Source organism: Populus nigra, chromosome 10 (assembly GCF_951802175.1).
Source record: "Populus nigra chromosome 10, ddPopNigr1.1, whole genome shotgun sequence".
NCBI lineage: Eukaryota > Viridiplantae > Streptophyta > Magnoliopsida > Malpighiales > Salicaceae > Populus > Populus nigra.
In genome coordinates, this window is record NC_084861.1 from 2,258,231 (window position 1) to 2,278,283 (window position 20,053).

General features: G+C 33.5%; 1 protein-coding gene across 5 annotated transcripts; it reads left to right on the forward strand.

Moving 5' to 3' along the window:
• Window positions 1-216: 216 nt before the first annotated feature.
• On the forward strand, window positions 217-15,154 carry LOC133705124 (replication protein A 70 kDa DNA-binding subunit D-like). 5 transcript variants are annotated; one of them, XM_062130236.1, is made up of 14 exons: window positions 217-691; window positions 1,849-1,972; window positions 2,049-2,161; window positions 4,010-4,054; window positions 11,172-11,307; window positions 11,954-12,227; window positions 12,316-12,415; window positions 12,492-12,616; window positions 12,740-12,821; window positions 12,924-13,056; window positions 13,421-13,578; window positions 13,690-14,184; window positions 14,621-14,753; window positions 14,916-15,154. In XM_062130236.1, the coding sequence occupies exons 5-14, from the start codon at window positions 11,176-11,178 to the stop codon at window positions 14,925-14,927; spliced, it is 1,644 nt and encodes a 547-aa protein (XP_061986220.1). In that variant the 5' UTR covers window positions 217-691; window positions 1,849-1,972; window positions 2,049-2,161; window positions 4,010-4,054; window positions 11,172-11,175; the 3' UTR covers window positions 14,928-15,154. The 5 variants fall into 5 exon arrangements, with proteins under 5 accessions (XP_061986220.1, XP_061986218.1, XP_061986221.1 ...); XM_062130234.1 differs by lacking the exon at window positions 14,916-15,154 and adding an exon at window positions 9,600-9,676 and having other exon boundaries at window positions 14,621-14,903; XM_062130237.1 differs by lacking the exon at window positions 14,621-14,753.
• Window positions 15,155-20,053: the final 4,899 nt, after the last annotated feature.

The following is a 20,053-nucleotide window of genomic DNA, read 5'->3' on the forward strand; positions in this document are numbered from 1 at the left end:
TAAAATAAGGCCAATTAAGAAAAGTGGTGGTTCAATTGGACGGCCAAGATATTTTTGCAAAAAGCTTAATGGAAAAAATCTCGAAAGAGAGGGGGAGGGGGGAGACACGCTCGGCCACCGATTTGTTGCGGGTCCCCTTTGCAAATGTCAATCACTTGATTGCATCGGGGAAAATCGACGGTATACAAATATCACTCTTATTGTTTTTTTTTTTTTTTATCGATGACTGTGTTTTGCATTCTGGGTTTGCTTTATGCCCATCTTTTATTAACTTACTACAACTATGCCATTGAGCAGCGAGTTCTTACGTTCCTGTATAAAATTCATGGGACAAAGGCCTTTTTCTTATTTTTTTCACAGAACTTTTCACCATCGAGCAGTGAGATCGTCCATGCCAAGTGCATTGAATTTTCAAATTCTAACAGGACATATTATGTTCAGTGGTGAATCCTGAGATTTGGCACTAAAAAATAGCTAGGCTGCTGGGCAGAAGGAAGAAACAAGAGCGCAAAGCAGAGTCAGAGACGGTGGCTTCCACTGCTGTAAGTACCGACAAATGGGCTTTTCCGATTTGGGAAGAAAGAAACTACTCAATCATGGCACGGTGGTCTGTCAAGTATTCAAGGTTTCCAAACCCATCAACGAGAACATCTTGCTTGTGCCAGCCATTATTAAGGATGCGCTGCCAAAGGTGAGACTGGTCTCTCTATTTCATCACAAGTGAAACTTAAGCTTGAAAAAACTTCCAGTTGGTGGAAAGTAAAAAGATTTCCTACCCAAGTTTAATTTCAGGTCATTTTAGCTGAAGATAACATGTTATTGTCATTAAATCTTGTATTTCTATCATATAATTCATCCAACCTTTTGTTTTTTTTTTAAATAAAATTATTTTTAGTTTTCAGACCATGCAATATCTTAGAAACATGAAGTTAAAGGAAAAAAAAAAATATAAATTATATACTGGAATCATGATTAATAATTTAAACTTTTAATTGAAATAATTTTATAATATAATATTAACATTTTATTAACCAAGTAGTTATGAATTTCAATTCACCATATCATTTTATTTAATAAAAAATTAAAATATAAAATAATATAAATCTTTTTAAGTTTCAAGTTAAAAACATTTCTCCAGATTCATGTTAAATAATTGTATAAATCATAACTTAAATTTGTAGATAAAAATTAAAAGAACGTGGGGAAAGCACTGTGCTTTCCCCACAAAACAATTTGCTTTCTAAGTGCTGTATTTTTTCCGGTGAACGATTTTCTATGTTAGTATTATATTATGAGAAAAGCTGTAGCTAGCTCATTTGAATAACAAGAGCTGTAGCTAACTCATTTGACTTAGGGGAAAGCACTGTGCTTTCCCCACAAAACAATTTGCTTTCTAAGTGCTGTATTTTTCCCAGAGAACGATTTTCTATGTTAGTATTATATTATGAGGAAAGCTGTAGCTAGCTTATTTGAATGACAAGAGCTGTAGCTAGCTCATTTAACTTATAAAAGTGACAGTATCATATTAATATATTAAATGTATTGCAAATGTACACTGTTTTGTCTTTGTTTTTCTTCCGTTGAGTCTTTTCTTCTTATCTGCAGTGGGAAATGCACACGCGAGATCATGACAGTGTATTAAATGCTTTAATAATTTACTGCAGTCTTTTCTTTGTTCTTGCACTCTTCGTTGCTTTCAGATGATTTTGGTGTTTTTATTGGTTATTATTATATTATGAAAAACACTGTAGCTTGGAAAATATTTAACTTGCAAAAGCGACATCATCATTCTCTGTATTAAATGCTTTGAAAATTTACACTGTTTTTTCTTTGCTTTTTGCAATTCAGTCTTTTCTTCGTGGAAAAAATTTCACTTGCACAGGCGAGATTATGATGGTGCCTTAAATACTGACAATTTTCTTGCATTCTTCATTGCCTTCAGCTCCGGTTTTGTTTTCCAGCAACTTCTCTGGTGTGTGTTCCTTCGTTTTTCTTTTAATTATTATGGTTTTTGTGGCTTCTTAATTTTATTTTATTACAACTCACAGGATGTACGCTCTCTTTTCAATTGCTTTGAAGGGTTTGCTTTTGCCATTGCATTTAAGAGAACACTCAATTTCGAGCAGTTTTTTATTTGACTCCTGGTGATCAGTATTTTCAGGTTATTTCATTGCTTTTTGTTTTTCTTTTCAGCTATTTTTTTAAATGTTGTGTGTTTTTTTTATGCGCATGGATTGTTCATTCAGTTATTGGTGATAGAAATTGCCTGCTTATTTCATTCGTCTTTGGTTTTCTTTTCATTCGGTGTTTTTAAAGTTAGTGTTTTTTCTTCTTCTTCCTGGTTTTAATGGATTCTTCACATGTTTTGCATTGATCGAGCCATTTTTGTTTCGATTGATTGTATATTAATTTATATATGTTTCTCAGCATCACATTTTAATTTTCTAGAAGGGGACAATTTTTAAAAACTATTTTAGAACAAACCATCGTGAAGAGCCTAAACATAAAATTGAAGGCCAAGAAAAACTGCACCTGACGTAAGGAAAATATGTGAGGGAACACCAAATTCATTGGCCATATCTATCATTGGTGTACAAAACATATCGAGAACAAACCCAGAAAGTGTAGGCGAGTCAGGGCTTGACTCGGACTGACTCACAAGCTTAAAGACTTCTTCTCTAACATGGGGTATCTGGGCTTCAATCAAAGAAAAGAGAAACTTCCTGCGTTGGTTTCGATCAGGCTCATCTTTAGGCAAGTCAATGAACCGGATACAATTACAGGTTGTACTCACTTAATTTATAAACCTATCAATCTTGGGGTCAGAACGTAGTTTAATGATGAGGAAGGTGATTGAAAGCCTCTCATCACGGTCTACAAGAAGCTTAATTGGTAACATGAACCCATGATTACTTGAAACTTAAAAGGGATCTAGGGAGATGTTACACTACAAGATACAGAAAGGATCTTGGACTCCTCTTTTTGTTCAACGAACAGATGAATTGAAAAAAAAAAAATATATATTAGTTTTCAAGATTGCCAAATTTTGTTAAATGATGTTCGGCAGTATTACATTGTTGATGTTGTAGTTAAATATAATATAATAATCTCTTTATAATAAGATTTTTGTTAAAAAAAAGTTATTATAAAAAAAATTAATCAGATACTATTTAATCTCTCTCCATGTAAGTTAATCATCAGAGTCTAGAAAAAAATGGATTTGTGGCAGAGAAATGTGGTGAAATAATAGCACGAGGGGTTGCTAAAGAGGTGTTAATTAATTAGACTATGTAATCATTTTTAATTAAAAGCAGCATCAGCTAGATATAAACATTGGATTTTCCATTGTGCTTGAGAGGAGAAAATATTTTAAAACAATTTCTTTTTAGATCTAATATGAAAAGAAAAATTCAAAATGTTCAATGGTATATGCAAATTAACACTTCTCTACATGACTGCTATACATGTATTAATGGTATGATTGAGGTTTTAGAAAATTACATGGGATATATACTTTTATGATCAGGTTAGGTTAATTATTCTTCGTTTAAGAACATGAGCTTACAACAGATTTCACATGCCTAACGATCATATAAAGAAGGGAGGTTATAATTCCCTGTGTTTTTTGGTAGTGTTTACATATGTCAAACTACGAATTACAATTGGGTTTTATAAATAAATAAATTTCTTGCCCTATTTTTTAAAAGATTACAGAACACAAGACACTCTCATTAAATAAATTACAAAAATTATTTCCCTTATTCTTTGCAACTTATACGATTTTGTTTTGGCTTTCTTACCTTTCCATTCTGTCATTCCATGCGAAATAACTTCTGTTTTTTTTGTGGCACTTGCCAAGATTGTGATGTTTCTTCCACTCGAATATGTTGGCTCATCTTTTATTTTTATTTTTGTTTGTTCTTTCATGCCTAATTTTCCAAGTCTTATGCCCCACGTCTATTTGTTTTTATCCTTGCATATATTAATCAAAAGTTTACGCTGTTTTTAGGTCTTTTGAAGAGGTCGCTTTTATTTATCGTCAATATTTCCTCAGGTTTGTTTTGTGCTTCTCTCTTATTTGCTTTATGCATTTCTATTGCCTTGCATGCTTAATCATGGTTATGGTATTCCAATGTTTAACAACATGTAATGTTCTGTTTTTAGTTGCTTGATCTTTTATTGTTATATCATCATCCTTTCTTCAACATGTAAATTTTATGGAATTATGTTTTTTATTCCTTACTTAATTAAACCAAGGAGTAGTTTTTTAGCTAAGCCTACCCATCATCATGTCTCATGACATGTTAAGGATTTCAATCCAATGTCGTTCCTTTTCCTTACAAGTCAGTTAATCTTTGCCCAACACTTAATTTCATGATGTTTTTTCTTTGATTGCTTATTATCCCTATGTTTACATAGTTTCTTTAGAAAGTGCATGTCATTAAGATTTTCTCTATCCCTGTGTTTTCCTTCCCTTAACCATGATCCTGTCCTAATCATGGTTTTTTTAGTGTTTTTTTTTTCATTTGCCTTGATGTTTGTTTACATGGTTTATTTAGAGCAACGAGATGACAACTTCTCACGGACATGTTCAGCCGGATGAGTATGTGCCATCGTCTCAATACTCACAATTTGCTTTCAATGACTATGAAACTCCCGTTGATAGAATCTTGCTATCCAATAACCCAAGCTCTTCAAATACAACATCTGCTCCACAACATACTCAAGGAGTTGGGACTTTGGTCTGTTCGCACCAAAACATAGATATACAAACCACCTTCTCCTTATCAAACAACATTGTGCAAACTCAAACTAATGAAATTAATGCAACAAAGCTATTTGATCCTCCACAGTCTAGCGCATTTGTTTCATTTCACTGTAATGATGTAATTTCAAACCATGAATCTCAAGGACTCTTTGAACAAGCTCTTAATCATCAATCTATTATAGGCCAAGCATCCTATCAGAAAAAAAAGAAAACGTATGTAATCTGATCATGTACTTTTTGCAACCAATTTTTTTTTCATTCATTGCCTTTTTTATATCGTTCCTTCGAGTATCTTAACTTTATTTTTTACAGGTTATTTAATTGAATACATTGATTTTGGAGATAAAACATACAAGTGTAGGCATTGTGGCGCTCTTTTTTGGTTTCAAGAACGCTTGGCGCGTTCAACCAAAACAAACCCATGCTTTACACTTTGTTGTAATGACGGGAAAGTGGTGCTTCCTGCTCCACAAGAAACACCCAACTACCTTGACAACCTCCTCAACCTAACCAATGGTTCATCATCCAAAAAGTTTCAGCGTGAAATTCGTGCTTATAACTCAATGTTCGCTTTCACGTCCATGAGGGCTGCAATTGATCATTCTGTTAATGCTCAACCTGGATCTTATGTCTTTAAGATCAATGGATATTGTCACCATCTTATGGGTTCTCTTTTTCCCATGGATGATAGGGGTCCCAAGTTTGCACAACTCTATATTTTTTATACAGATAATGAGGTTGCTAATCGACTACAACCATTCCGCAATGAAAATTTTCCTTCAGTCTTGGATAGTGAGATTGTTGATGGTCTTATCAATATGCTCGATTCATCTAATGAATTGGTTCGTTTGTTTCATCATGCTAGACAAAGGTTTGGTGATGCCGAGGTTCTAGAGTTTAAGCTTCGATTAATTGGTAAAAGAGATAATGACTCAAGGCAATACGATGATCCTTCTTTAAACGACATTGGTGGTTTGGTTGTTGGGGACATTGGTCATTCTCGATCTGATCGAGACATAATTATTGAAAGTTCATCTGGAACACTGCAAAGAATCTCAAAGCTTCATCCAAAATTTATGGCCCTTCATTATCCACTTCTTTTTCCATATGGTGAGGATGGCTCCCAAAAAAAGGCAAAAGGTTGTGATGAGAGCCTATTATGCTTATCTCATTCATGAAAGAGAAAAACAAGAAAGCACTCTTATAAAAGGCGGACGATTGTACCAACAATTTTTGGTCGATGCATTCGTTAATGTTGAAGAGGATCGTTTGGACTTTATACGTGCAAACCAAGAAAATCTAAGAAGTGAACATTACAAAGGAATACATGATGCTATTGCTAGAGGTGATGTTGATGGATCAACTACAGAGAAAATTATACTTCCATCCTCTTTAACTGGAAGCCCTCGGTATATGATTAATAATTACCAAGATGCTATGGCCATATGTAGGTGTTATGGAAATCCTGATCTTTTTATCACATTCACCTGCAATGTTAAGTGGCCTGAAATTCATCGAGAAATTAAAAAGACAAGGAACTATCAGCCTGAGGACAAGCCTGACATCATCGCAAGGGTATTTCATTCAAAGCTAATTGATATGATGTCATTCATCAAATCCGGAAAGCCTTTTGGACGAACAATTGCTGGTATTTCTATTTTATTTCTTAAATTTCAGGTTTTTTTTTCCTTTTGCAGACAACCATTTTTACTTCTTTGCTTGCATTTTCTCTTTTTAGATGTTTGCGCTGTGGAATTCCAAAAAAGAGGCTTGCCGCATACTCATTTATTAGTCTGGCTAGCTCCAGAATTCAAATTTCATTCACCTGAGGATGTTGACTCTATTATTTCAGCTGAGATACCTAACAAGAATCAAGATCCTGTTTGCTATGAAATAGTTTCAAAATTTATGATGCATGGTCCATGCGGCACTGCAAATCCAAAGGCTCAATGCATGGAAAAGAATAAATGTTCCAAACGATTTCCAAAAAAAAATAAGGATGCAACTGTCTTTGATGAGAATGGCTTTGTTTACTATAAACGACGCATGCAACCTATGGGTCACGTTATTAAAACTGGCATTTCTCTCTCAAATTATCATGTTGTCCCATACAACAAAGAGCTTTTGCTCCGATACAATGCACACATTAATGTTGAAATTTGTTGTCAATCCATGCTTATCAAGTATCTTTTTAAGTATGTTAGCAAATGAGTTGATCGATGCAGAATGGTTATGAAAAAAGAGACTACTGATGAAATACAAGCTTATCTAAACTGTAGATTCATTTGTCCATATGAGGCAGTATGGCGGCTATTCCAATTCCCAATCCATTCAAGGACCCCAACTGTTGAAAGACTTCAGGTTCATCTACCATTACAACACCATGTGTATTTTTCAGGTAATGAATCCTTACCATCAGTTCTTAGAAGGCCTGGGATTAATAAGACAATGCTCAAGGAGTGGTTTGAGCGCAACAGAGTTGATGTCGATGCACGACATCTATATTACTCGCAGTTTCCAAGCAAGTACGTTTGGGATGCTAGGCAAAAAGAATGGATTATTAGATCACGTGGATTTTGCCTTAGTCGCATTGTGTATATCCATCCTGCTGCTGGGGAGTTGTATTTTCTCAGAATGTTACTTAACCACGTTAAAGGAGCAAAAAGCTTTGAAGACTTGCAGCAAATCTCTGGTACAGTGTTTCCAACTTTTCAACTTGCATGCAAGGCTTTGGGGCTTTTAGGGGATGATAAAGAATGGTCAGACGCGTTTGGTGAAGCTATTCCAATTGCTTCCTCTCCGCAACTAAGGCAACTTTTTGTTAATATTATTATGTTTTGCGAGGTTGCCGATCCAAATAGTCTTTTCAATCAGTTTTGGCATTCTATGCATGATGACATTGAATACCACCTAAGATCTTTTTTTTCAATGTTGAACATTCGTTTGTCTAATGACGAACTTAAGAACTATGTGCTATATGAACTTGAACAACTTTTAAATGCTTCCGCAACATCATTGAAAGATCATAAACTTCTAATGCCAAATGGTCGATTGATGGATAAGGTCAGAAACAAACTTTTAAGGGAAGAACTTGACTATGATCTTGCTGAGCTTAGAAATAACCATTCATTAGCTATGCCATTTCTTAACCCATGTCAAAGAAACATCTATAACTCTGTTATGTTATTACATCTATACTACAAAAAAACAAGCGCTCATATTTGTTCATGGTCATGGTGGGACAAGAAAGACTTTTTTATGGCACACAATTATTAATCGGGTTAGATCTGAAGGTTTAATTGTGCTTGCTGTTGCCTCATCTGGAATAGCTTCTCTTCTATTACCTGGAGGATGAACAACCCATTCTAGATTTAAAATTCCATTAGAAGTTAATGAGAATTCAACGTGTGAGATTAAACACAACACTCACCTTTCACGACTACTGGAGATGACATCACTTATTGTTTGGGATGAGGCTCCGATGAATAATAGATTCTGTTTTGAAGCTTTAGACAGGTCTCTACGTGATGTTCTTAAAACACCACATGGGAGACGACTCAACAATCCATTCGGTGGTAAGTCCGTCTTATTAGGTGGGGATTTCCGACAAATTCTTCCTGTTATACCTGAAGGAACAAAGGAAGAAATAATTAATGCTTCTTTTACTAGCTCATTGCTTTGGTCTGCATTCACATTCCTCACTTTGAATCAAAATATGCGACTGTCAGCTGATGGTTTAAGCCCAGATCAAAAGGAAGAACTTAGACAGTTTGCAGAGTGAATCCTTTTAATTGGTGATGGACAACTATGTGATTTTGCTGTTCCGGATGATCATGATGCAGCATTTATCAAAATCCCATGTGAACTTCAAGTTCAAATAATGGATTGTCCGATTGCAGCTATTGTCTCTGCCATATATCCTGACATTGAAAGGGCTCATCTTGACCCATTCTATTTTAAAGAGAGGGCAATTGTTACACCAAAGAACCTAACTGTTTCTGAGATTAATAATTTTATCCTTGATATTATACCTGGTCATAAATACAACTTTCTTAGTTGTGATTCTATTCAAACAACTTCTGGCGACATTGACAACATAGATTTATTGTATCCAATTGAATTTATCAACCAGCTTGACTTTAATGGTGTGCCCCAGCACAATATTTCTTTGAAAATTGGCACACCAATTATGTTACTTCGGAACCTTAATCTCTCTGCTGGTTTATGTAATGGGACAAGGCTTATTGTTACAAAGCTTGCCGAGCGAATTATTGAAGCCCAAATTATTACCGGTTCTAACATTGGAGATCGAGTTTTTATTCCATGAATTGTCTTTCCAGTTAATGATAAAAAATGCCCCTTCACAATCAAACGAAGACAATTTCCTGTTAAGCCTTGCTATGCTATGACTATTAATAAAAGCCAAGGACAATCACTTAAAATTGTTGGTGTCTTCTTGAAAGAACAAGTTTTTAGTCATGGTCAATTAGACGTTGCTTTATCAAGAGTTACATCAAAGAACGGGCTTAAAATCATTTCCTTCGATCATGAAGGAAAACCATCATGTTATGCCAAAAATATTGTTTACAAAGATATCATTCAATTATTACCAAAAGGTAATCTTTTTATTTGTTGTTGTATCTTTTGTATGTTAAGATTTTCTAATCGCAAGCTTGAACATCTATGTCTTCTTGCAACATAAAAAAAAAATCAAATTTAATTGCATTTTAACTATCATATATTTAAATTTTAACTTCTTTTTTTCAGTGCATGCCAACAATAATTTCTCATGCTTCTCTATTTTTCATAAAGTCTTTCCATGTTTTTTCAGGGTAGTCTTTTGCTTCGTCTGCTGTTTATTTTTCTACTTTGGATCAACAGCTTTGCTGCCTACTTTTGTTGTTTCATGTAAGTATTTTTTGCTTCACAGCCTTTAATCCATGCAGTGCAAATTTGATGGATTTTGTCAATATCCCTACCTGCAAAAAACAATCCACGTCTTTTTTGGATTTCCAAATCACAAATCTTATTTTCTTTTTTCCTTAACCAAAAACATCTCTTATGATAAGAAATATTCCACATTTATATTCGGAGAACCCTTTTAAGAAAATTATTCCATGTATCAAATAACAAATGGTGAACTATGAGATTTAATTTTGATGCTTGACAGAAACATCTTGATCCCCTCATTAGCTATATTTAACAAGAAATTTAGCTTCGGTAATAAATATGTAGAAACTATGTATATGGGGTCACTTAGTTTCTACATAAAATCAACAAGAGTGAAAAGACAAGGAGCTAAGAAGCTGCTGATGAAGGTTACTGTGGTGGCTGTGATGGCTAGGCTCTCTTTCAATTCTCTACCAGAGATGAAGAAAATCATCAACGGAACACGGTAGCCATTGTGGACCTATAGTGCGGTAGCCGTAAACTTCATAAGCTTTCTCTAAAATTCACTTGAAAAGAGGGTGGTATAGATACGAAATTAGAATCACAAATCTCTGAAACCCACCATCTTCTTCCTCTAATAAGAATTAACTATCATGTAAGAAATTTATGTACCATGATTTGTTTATTTCTAGCATTACTACCTTTAAACCTGCAAAGCCACCTGATAAAAGCATACGAAGCAAAGATCAAATAATAGGAGGGCGGTCTCATTGGTGATGGTCATCTTTTAGTTTACCTTAGTGTTTAGCTCTCTTTCTTTGATTAATCTGCAAATCGACCATCATTGATAGTAAACACTCATTGTTTCATTATAAAATTCCATGTCATCTCTTTTCTCTGATGTCCTTACAAGGTTTATAATGAAAGAATACATCAATGAAAAATTAGTTTCATAATTTTAAGGTCCATTCTCTTACCTTTCCGAGCAAAAAAAGAATTTCATGTCTTTTAGTTTTTTCCCCTTTTTGATGTACAGAAACGGTGTTTATGTTGCAAAAACAAACTCAATGAGTAAAGGTTTTTTTTTATGTGCATGTAATGGATGGCCAGGCAAATTGTTGAAAAAATTAGTCTAGAAAACCACTTAATGAGCAAAGGTTTTTTTTTTTTTTTCATAATGGGTGGCCATACAAATCGTTTCAAAACACAGTATGAAAGATTTGTTAAGCTGATTCTTGATTTTTGTTATTCCTAACCATTAATTTATTTCGTATACTAATTTCACCTCTGCCATACATGTATAGATATAACCAACTACCATACATGTATTAATGGTGTTAATAACATTTCAGGAAATTAAATGGGATTTATGCTTTTATGATGACACTTTTCTGCAATGTTATCTTTATATTTAGGGATTTAAGGTCCATTTGGGTCTATTATCTTTATATTTTAATCTCATGTTTAATTATTTGCTTATTTCTTCAGTTTTTGCTTGTTTTTTTTTATGCAGAGTAATGGCTATTCATTTACAGAACATTAAAAAATATGTTTTCTACCCTTTAATCCGAGCTCGGGTATGTCGTGTTTGGATTCCAAAACAAAATGGACAAGCAACGAACTTCAATTGTCTATTTGTTAATCGTGAGGTATGCAACACATCTACTAATATAACCTTTATTATTTTTTTATTCAAATTCTTGCCTTTGCTTACATTCTATTTTTTAAGCTGCATCTTTTAGAAGCAATGGAAGTATCAAGCTTTTATAAAATTTGAAATAGAATCAATCCCCTGAGCATAATTATGTTCAAATACTTACATAATGTGATACTGAATTTGCTTCATTATTTAGTTTGCCGCCCAAATATTTTTGCTATTTCTATAGTCTATTCAAACTTAATAAACTAACCATAACTATGTACAGATGTTGAGGATAATTCATTCATTAATAACGATAGTTTAAAATTCTTACGACAACATAATTATGCAGGGAAACCATTCAGCTAAATTTGCAGATAGAGGATGCTGCAATGCGAAAAACCTCTTCACTTTTTTCCTAGCATTATAGCCAAAAACAACCAGCAGTTGTTGTCTACATTAATAAAACAAATTCTTAAGAATAACATATGCATACATGAATAGTAGAAGATGATTTTATCAATGTGACCTAAAAACTAGAGGCTATGATTTTACCATGCTCAAGATTACTTTTTCTGCTCATCCATCATTTTACATATTTTAACCTTACCATTATGCATTGACACCAATTATGGCCTTTTTTTTTTATGAAAAAGGGTGGTACAATACAAGGATCAGCTAAATCTAGAGATGTTGCACATTTTTCTTCAATCATCACTGAGGGTGACTATTATGAAGTCAAAAACTTCTACACCTTTGAAAATCGGTACATGAATATTGTTGTTAGCCATGAAGCTGTTATTGATCTTAAGTCTGACACCAAAGTCACTCACCTCAATTCTCTCCCACTTTCCATTCCACGATATTACTTTAATTTCATGGATTTCACACATGTCCTTAACAAAGGAAAAGAATCAAGACTTCTCACAGGTGTTCTTCATTGTTACCCTTATATAGCAAACTGTATCATGCATAATTTTTTCATTAGGCTAACATGATTATTGAATGCTTTATGTAGATGTTCTTGGTAGACTAAAAGCAATACAACCGATTGAGAAGATTTTGGTTCGGGGGCAAACACTTGAAGACAAGAGGGAGTTCATTCTTGAAAATATACGGTTGATGATAAATTAAAATTATTTATTATATTCAATTCCTCCTGGCATTAGTCTAATATACTTTTATTTTGTTTAGAGGCGAGGAGCTTCGTATTACTTTATGGGGTGACATTGCTCGAAGCTTTGACGAGGCTTCTTTGGCAGAACAAGATTCTCCAGTCATCGTTGCTTTTGCTGGTTTTCGTGTCTCTGAATTTAGCGGTATACTTAATTCTATGATCAAGCCTACCATGATTCCATTTTCTTAACTTTTTAGTTCAAATTTCATAACCTTTTGACATTAAATATACACAAGTAAATATGTATTTGTTACATTCTTTATAGGATCTGCAAATCTGATTGGCACCGCAGCTTCACTTTGGTATTTTAACCCGGACATACCAGAGTTATTAGCATACAAACATTAGTAAATTTCTATATTCTTCGAACCTTTTACATTTGTTCAAATCCAATTTATGTATTAATATTTAATTTAATTCTTAACAGCTTTTTCTTTATATTTACGTAGCTATGCTCAAATCCCTGTTGACATTCACCAGCTACCTCCATCATCACGAGCTATTCTATCATTAGAAACTCAAATAAATGAAAGTAGGAGAACAATAAGAGAGATCCTCTGTATGGACCCATTCGAGCACAAGGTATGTATTATATTTGTTTTTGAATATTTCTTATTACAAGCAAAATAATGCTGTTGAATTATTTGTAGGACAAAAATGACTTATAAATGACTTAATACGATATTATATATGAGAATTAACTGGTTGCCTTATGTTGTTGATTTATTGCTTGAAAAAAAATAATTCTTCATTGTAATTTAGATATATTTGTTCGCGTACCATCAATACATATAGATAAGTTTTAATTTCTATTCATTCGATTTGCTAATAGTCCAACTAAATACTATCATTATGATTACAATATTATTAACAATTACCAACGCTGCATCACCTTTATTTTTACAAAAAAAATTGTATGACTTTCTACTTTACTTGGCACCTGCAGAATGAAAGATTTACATGTAAAGCTTTCATAGTGGATTATGATCTCTTCAAGGGATGGTGGTGCGAGAGCTGTCCAGATTGCAACAAGCCACTCTCTGGACTCCCTAATAATTTACGATGCATGGAGCATGACTATCCAACCTCTACACCAGTCCCATGGTTCAACTACCATGCATACCAAAACAACCTTGCATTTTCAAAAATTTTAAGGCATTTTGTCCCCGTGCTTTTGTTTCATTATTAACTAAAACACTTTTTAATGTCTTTTAGGTTCAGAATTAATTGCATCGTCAGAGATGGTCAAGATGTCACGAATTTTCTTCTCTCCGGCAAGACAGTTGAGTATTTTTTCAATGCTTCAGCTCATCATTTGGTGTTCGACAAAAAATTCACTGACCCATTTATTGTTCCACCTCAAATGATTGAGAAATTAAACAAAACAAAAATATTTCAACTTCGATTTGGTGCCTACAAATCTGTTCTCAGCAGATGTGAAATATATGTTTGCAACATCTTCGATGACATTGCAACTGAAGCATATATTAACCCGGCTAGCCCCATTAAAGTTGCTGATGCAACAGGCCCAATAGCCACTGGTGTTGGAAGTTCCATACCTTTCACCTCTCCAACACCAAACCTTACAGATCCCTTAAGTGTAGATCAATCTCAAAAGCACACCTCTCCGCAAAAAGACACGTTCCATGACAGCTGCCATCGCCAGTCAAAAAGAGCATTAATCTTCAATGACTCTGGGCCACACGACAGGTTTGGTTCGCTTGCTCACACAAAAAATATTTCATGTATTCTGCCATAAATTTATAATCCTGCGCGATGCTACTTCAACCATGATAAAGTTTTATTTGTTATTTCCCAATACAAAGATGATGCACCAGCCGAAGCCACTATCTCATTTGCTTCGTATACATTCCTTTAACAATTATTGCTTTTTCCAATACAAGAATATATAAATAGTCTTCCCTTTCAATTTTAATATCTTATTCAACATCCAAATATCATCCTGTGGAATCCTTTTTCAACTATATTATTATTTTAATCATTATTTTCTGATTTCAAGATGTTGGGCTGACTGACACCACTATCTCATAATTACTCTATATTCATTCCTCTAACAGTTATTACTTTCATTCCTATTGTTTGCACTTGCCATTACTTAAGTACTTCATTTTAATATATGATTCAGCACCCAACTTCCCCAACCAAGACCCTTGAAAGATTATGCAGACTCATCAAAGGAACATCTCTGTGAAGATGATGACACTCCTGGACCAGGACTTTCAAAGAAGCAACACCTCTCCATTTCATCAACTGAAAAAGTTTACATCTACTTTCTACTTGTCTTTCCTTCTTTATGAACTCATATATTCAGCAACAATTACATCTTTATTTCTCATTTCTAATTTATTGTCAAGAATATTTGATATTTATTGCTTTATAAAAAATTTATAACTTACGGTTGCACTTATCTTTTGCTGTAGGAAAAAAACTAGCATTCAGTCAACCAATGCTTTCTTATCCAACATCGCAAGCTAATTGGACGTCTTTATCATCTGCTTTGTTAATACAACCTCCCGCCCATTGACGTCCACTTCTCTATCTATATGTATAAAGCATAAAATATGTAACTTTAAATACTTTTGTTATACTTGGATTTAATTATCTTTACTTAACTTTTACAACTAGCTTTATGAATATCATGTCTTTTGCTATTTATGAATGTCATATCTTTTATTATATAACATTTCTAAAGAATTTATAAATAATTATAATAATAATTTTAAACACCCACCGCATCCCGCGGGTATCAAAGCTAGTAATTATTTAAAACACGTGTTATTGCAGCTTCTTGACCAAACATTGCAAGTGAGCCGTTGTGGGTTAAGTTCTGATGGTTTCATTGCAAAGAATGGAAAAGAAGTTAGTATCTCTTTGTTGAGATAATGACCTTTTCTGTCACCAAAAGTTTAGCTCTGGGAAGAAGCTTTGCAAATTGCTCAAAAAATTATAGCTGTGGTTCGATGACTTCTCTCTTAAATTGTTGGGTTTTGCCTTGATGGACCTTGAAAATATTTATGGAGCATTGCCTCCTCTGCACAACCTCATATACATGCCCACCTTTGAACAACAAATATGGTATTATTATGGATAGAGTTCTCGACTTCCGTCTCTGCCCTTTTCACATCACACCATTTTATTTGCACTTCTGCTTTAAAGTGTATTAAATTCTCTCGACATGTCAGCTAGTTCAAGCTCCGACCATTGCTTCCGTACGTCTCAGCTTTTGTTAAGGAAGAGAAAATCCTCCTCTCTCTTTTCCCTCTTATCTTGTTCATTGCTTCCTCGAGAAATCTACTGTAACGTCGTTCATCTTGCGTTTACTTTCACTGCTTCTTTTCTGTGTTGTCCTTTGATTGTTCTTGTTTTTTACTCTTTTTTGCTTTGTTTTGTGTAGGCCAGCTAGCTTTCAGCTCAATGGCACGTGTTTTTGCTTGGCATGTAGCTTGCTTTTGCGTCTCTCACCGATCATGTTTGTCCTCAGTTGCGCTAGCTCCAACAACATGTGTTTACCGAGCCCTCCTGACATGCAGATTTTTTGCTGCAGTCTCTTTTTTTACTATACTTTTTGACTCGCTACTGGGTTTTTTTCCTGTCACTTTGCTGTATTGGTAACCATTTTGGATTCAGCTTTGTTAACCTTAAAATTCATGTTTTCCACGGGTCTTCTAAAATGTCTTCCTCCCTTTCTGACTTTGTTCTTTCAATTCGCCTTTTCATTTTCTCCAGTAGTCTTTCAACTCGATCTGCGATACATGATTATGGAGACAACCTACAGCATAGCGCGGGCAAGGTGAACAGTAATAACAATGGTGCGTTATGCATACAACAGTGGGGTGAGGCAGCGGTGTTCTTTCATGGGCTAGGTTTCAGAAGTCAGAATTGGGTTCTAACATCTAGCTCGCATTAATAAATAATTATGTAAATCAATGTAAAAAATTATGAAAACAAAAAAGAAAATAAACAAAAAAATAATAATTTCGATCTGTATTAACTCATTAAGTTCATGACTTGAGTCATTCAACTAGAAATAATAAATCAGAAAAAACCTTGAAGCCTAATTTTTAATTAATTAAATATTAAATGATTAAATTGAGAAAAAAAATCAAACATACAAAAGGAAGAAGAAATAGCAATTACAAGTTAAAAAAAACTTGAGCTCACTCAAGCCAACCTGTCAAACCTACAGGTCAAGTTATAAAATTAAGATAACCCAATAAAAAAGTAAAAAAAATAAAAACATGAAACCTAATTTTTTTTAAAAAAAAATCAACGTTGATTTTTGAATCATGAGATGGAAAGGATTAGAAAATAACAATTATAAGCTAAAAAAAAGCTTGAGCCCAATAGGATCAACTCACCAAACCCATGAGTCAGATAATGAGATTGTGATAACCCTACAGTGAAAAAAAAAATTCAAGAAACCTATTTTTTTAAGAATCGAATGTCAAATTATAAGATAGGATAAAAATAAGTAAAAAAATCCCTTGTTAGTTTATAAAACATGTGCCCTCGGGCCATTTGATCAAAAGCACCAACTATATACGGATAAATCACAAAGACCAATTCTCAATAAATTAAATATTAAAAGATGATTTTTTGAAAAATTAATACCACAAAATGATCTAAAAGAAAAAAAGTTATTAGAAGGAAAGAATAAAAAGGCGTGCACCATCCAAGTTAACCCGCTAAACCCATAAGTCAAGTTATGAAATCGGGATAACCATTTAAAAAGAAAAACAAAGAAAATCATGAAGGTAGAGGACAAATAAGAAAATCATTTAAAAACTTACAAAAAATCAAGGATAAAAATTAACAAATAAAAAAATAAGGACTGATAACTAAATATACCCAACCAAGAGGACAACCCTGAGATTTTAAATGTCAGGTGCGAATCTAGAGAGAAGGGATAGAAAAAAGTAACTCCGACGATAATTTATCCATCAAAACTTAGCACGCGCTGCCTGGGATGGAAAAGGATGTTGTGAGGAATCTAATGACACAACATAAGCAATTGTTTGGGCGTAGTATAAAAATGAACGCGTCACCGAAGCGCGACGGCCTCTCTCACACGCCTAACAAATTCTTTTTTATATAATTTTTTAATCACTTTAAAAGACCAATTCACCCTCATATTAATCTGCTTATAACTAAAAAAAACTCGCATTAAAGTATTGCCCATAAAGCAAGCGTGAATCACTCCTCAGATAAAGGTTAATTTCATAATTTTATTGTGATAAGAATAATGAAAATACAAAAATGTCCCCGAAGCAAGCCTTAATTAATTCATACATAAAGGATAAGCTAGTAATTAAATTGTGTAAAAAATATGAAATCCAAAAAAAAAAACCCAAGCAACAAAATATTTGAGTGTTTTCTTTTAAGGGTAGTGAAGATATTTCACTGTTCAAAAAAAAATGAAAATGTGTTTGTATCCCTGGTGAAAACAAGAAAGATAAAAAAATCACTTAAAAATAATTATTTTAGCCTTGAATCTACTCTTCCTATCTAATTTGATAGAAAGCAAAAACATTATTTTACTATTACAATCTACAATAAATTATTTCTCGTGCTAAAATAAATTCCCCACATCCTATATATTTTTGGTAAGTAATAATAATTTTTTTTTCAATTTTTTTCTTTCTTTTTTTTCGTGGAACCCTCTTTTAGCACTCTCTCGTTTTTGTTGAATCATTACTACTAACAATTTTTTAACAGTTCCAACATTTTAAAATTGTGATTTCTATTATATTTAAAGAATTATTTATATAGCATCATCATCTCTTTTAACGAGATAGGTTAGATAGAAACCAAAAAATACAAAAACAAATTAGGTACCAAATTACACCAAGCTATTATTAACGCAGCTGTCTATTTTTTATTTTGTTTGTTTCTTGCTTGTATCGAGGAGCTGTTGTTCTTGGACTCTATCAATTGCCATCATTTGTTAAAGTTTTTTTTTTTTTTGTAGGGTTATATCTCATCCATGTTATCCTGTAATTTATTATATATTCCTTGTTAAAAAAAAATAGTAATTTTATTTTTAAGTATGAATGTTGTCATGCAGGAGCCTAAACTTTTCAAGTGAAACCTTAATTTTTAAGAACTTCAGTTATATTTTTATTTTTTATAAAGTCAATTAATAATGATTTTTTGTTTAGAGAAAATTAAGTTTTGTTACTCGAAACTCATAATTCACAAAAAAAACTTTAAGATATTAGTTTTTATTTGACCATGGTCCATATTGATTGCCCGTAAGAAACTAAGTAAAATCTTTGTTATTAAACCTGGCTATTTTGACGAGTTTATCTCAAACTTGGTTGATTTTTTTTTTCAGGCAGAGTGTAAAAATAATTAACATGAAGTTGACCTGGTTAACTTGATATATAAATTCATGACTCAATCGCCTCAATACCTGATTAATATTTTTTTAAAAAATTCAAAATAACATTGTTCTAACCTGATTTAAAATCAATTATTAACTTAAATCAACCCTGATTAATCTTTTTGACTCATAATTTAGGTCTTACATTAGGTCGATTTCGGATAAGGTTTAACAAATGTGATTGATGAATCAACATATTTTAAAATTTTAATTTTTTTTTTTACCTAAGTTCATGTTTAAAAAAGCCTAAGGCAGGGTGATTACTCAATATACCTAGGCCTAGCAGAATGTCAAACCCAAATGACATAGGTAGGGCTTGCTTCCAGACTCAACAACTTTGAGTTCAGCTACGCATTGAGTCCAAGTATATATGCGTCTGATAAATTGTTAGACTTAACATCCTTAGGTCAGCTATGAGTTGAATTCAAGTACAAATGGGTCTAGTGAATTGCCAAACCCAACATTCTTGAGTTCAGCTACATGTTGAGTCCAAATACATATATGTCTGAGGAGTCGATAGACCTAATCTCCTTGAGTTTAGCTGCGCGTTGAGCCCAAGTACATATAAGTTTGATGAGCTGCTAGACCTAACGTGCGAGCTATCAGACCCAATGTTCTTGAGTTCAACTACATGCTGAGATGAGACAGACATGATTCTGGCGAGCTACCAGACTCAACATCCTTAAGTTCAGTTATATAATGAATTCAAGTATATATATAGGCCTTTGGGTTCTGCTGAGCTGTCAGATCTAATATCTTTGGGTTCAGCTACGCATTGAGTCTAAATAGATTTTGATTTAGTGAGCTGTTAAACCCAATATATTTGAGTTCAACTACGTGGTAAACCCAAGTACATATGGGTCTGGCGGGCGGCCTCTTTGGGTTCAGCTACATGTTGAGCTCAAGTACATATGAAAATGACGAGCTAGCAAACCCAATGTCCTTAGATTCAGCTATACGCTGAGCCCAAACAGAGATAGGTCTGGCGATCTTCCACACTCAATATTTTTGGGTTAAGTTACATGCTGAACCAAAGTATATGTAAGTTAGGCGAGCTATCAAATTCAATGTCCTTAGGTTTAGCTTCGCGCTCAGCCCAAACAGACATGAGTCTAATGAGTTTTCATGTCCAACATCCTTAGGTTTAGCTACGTGCTAAGCCAGAATATATATAGG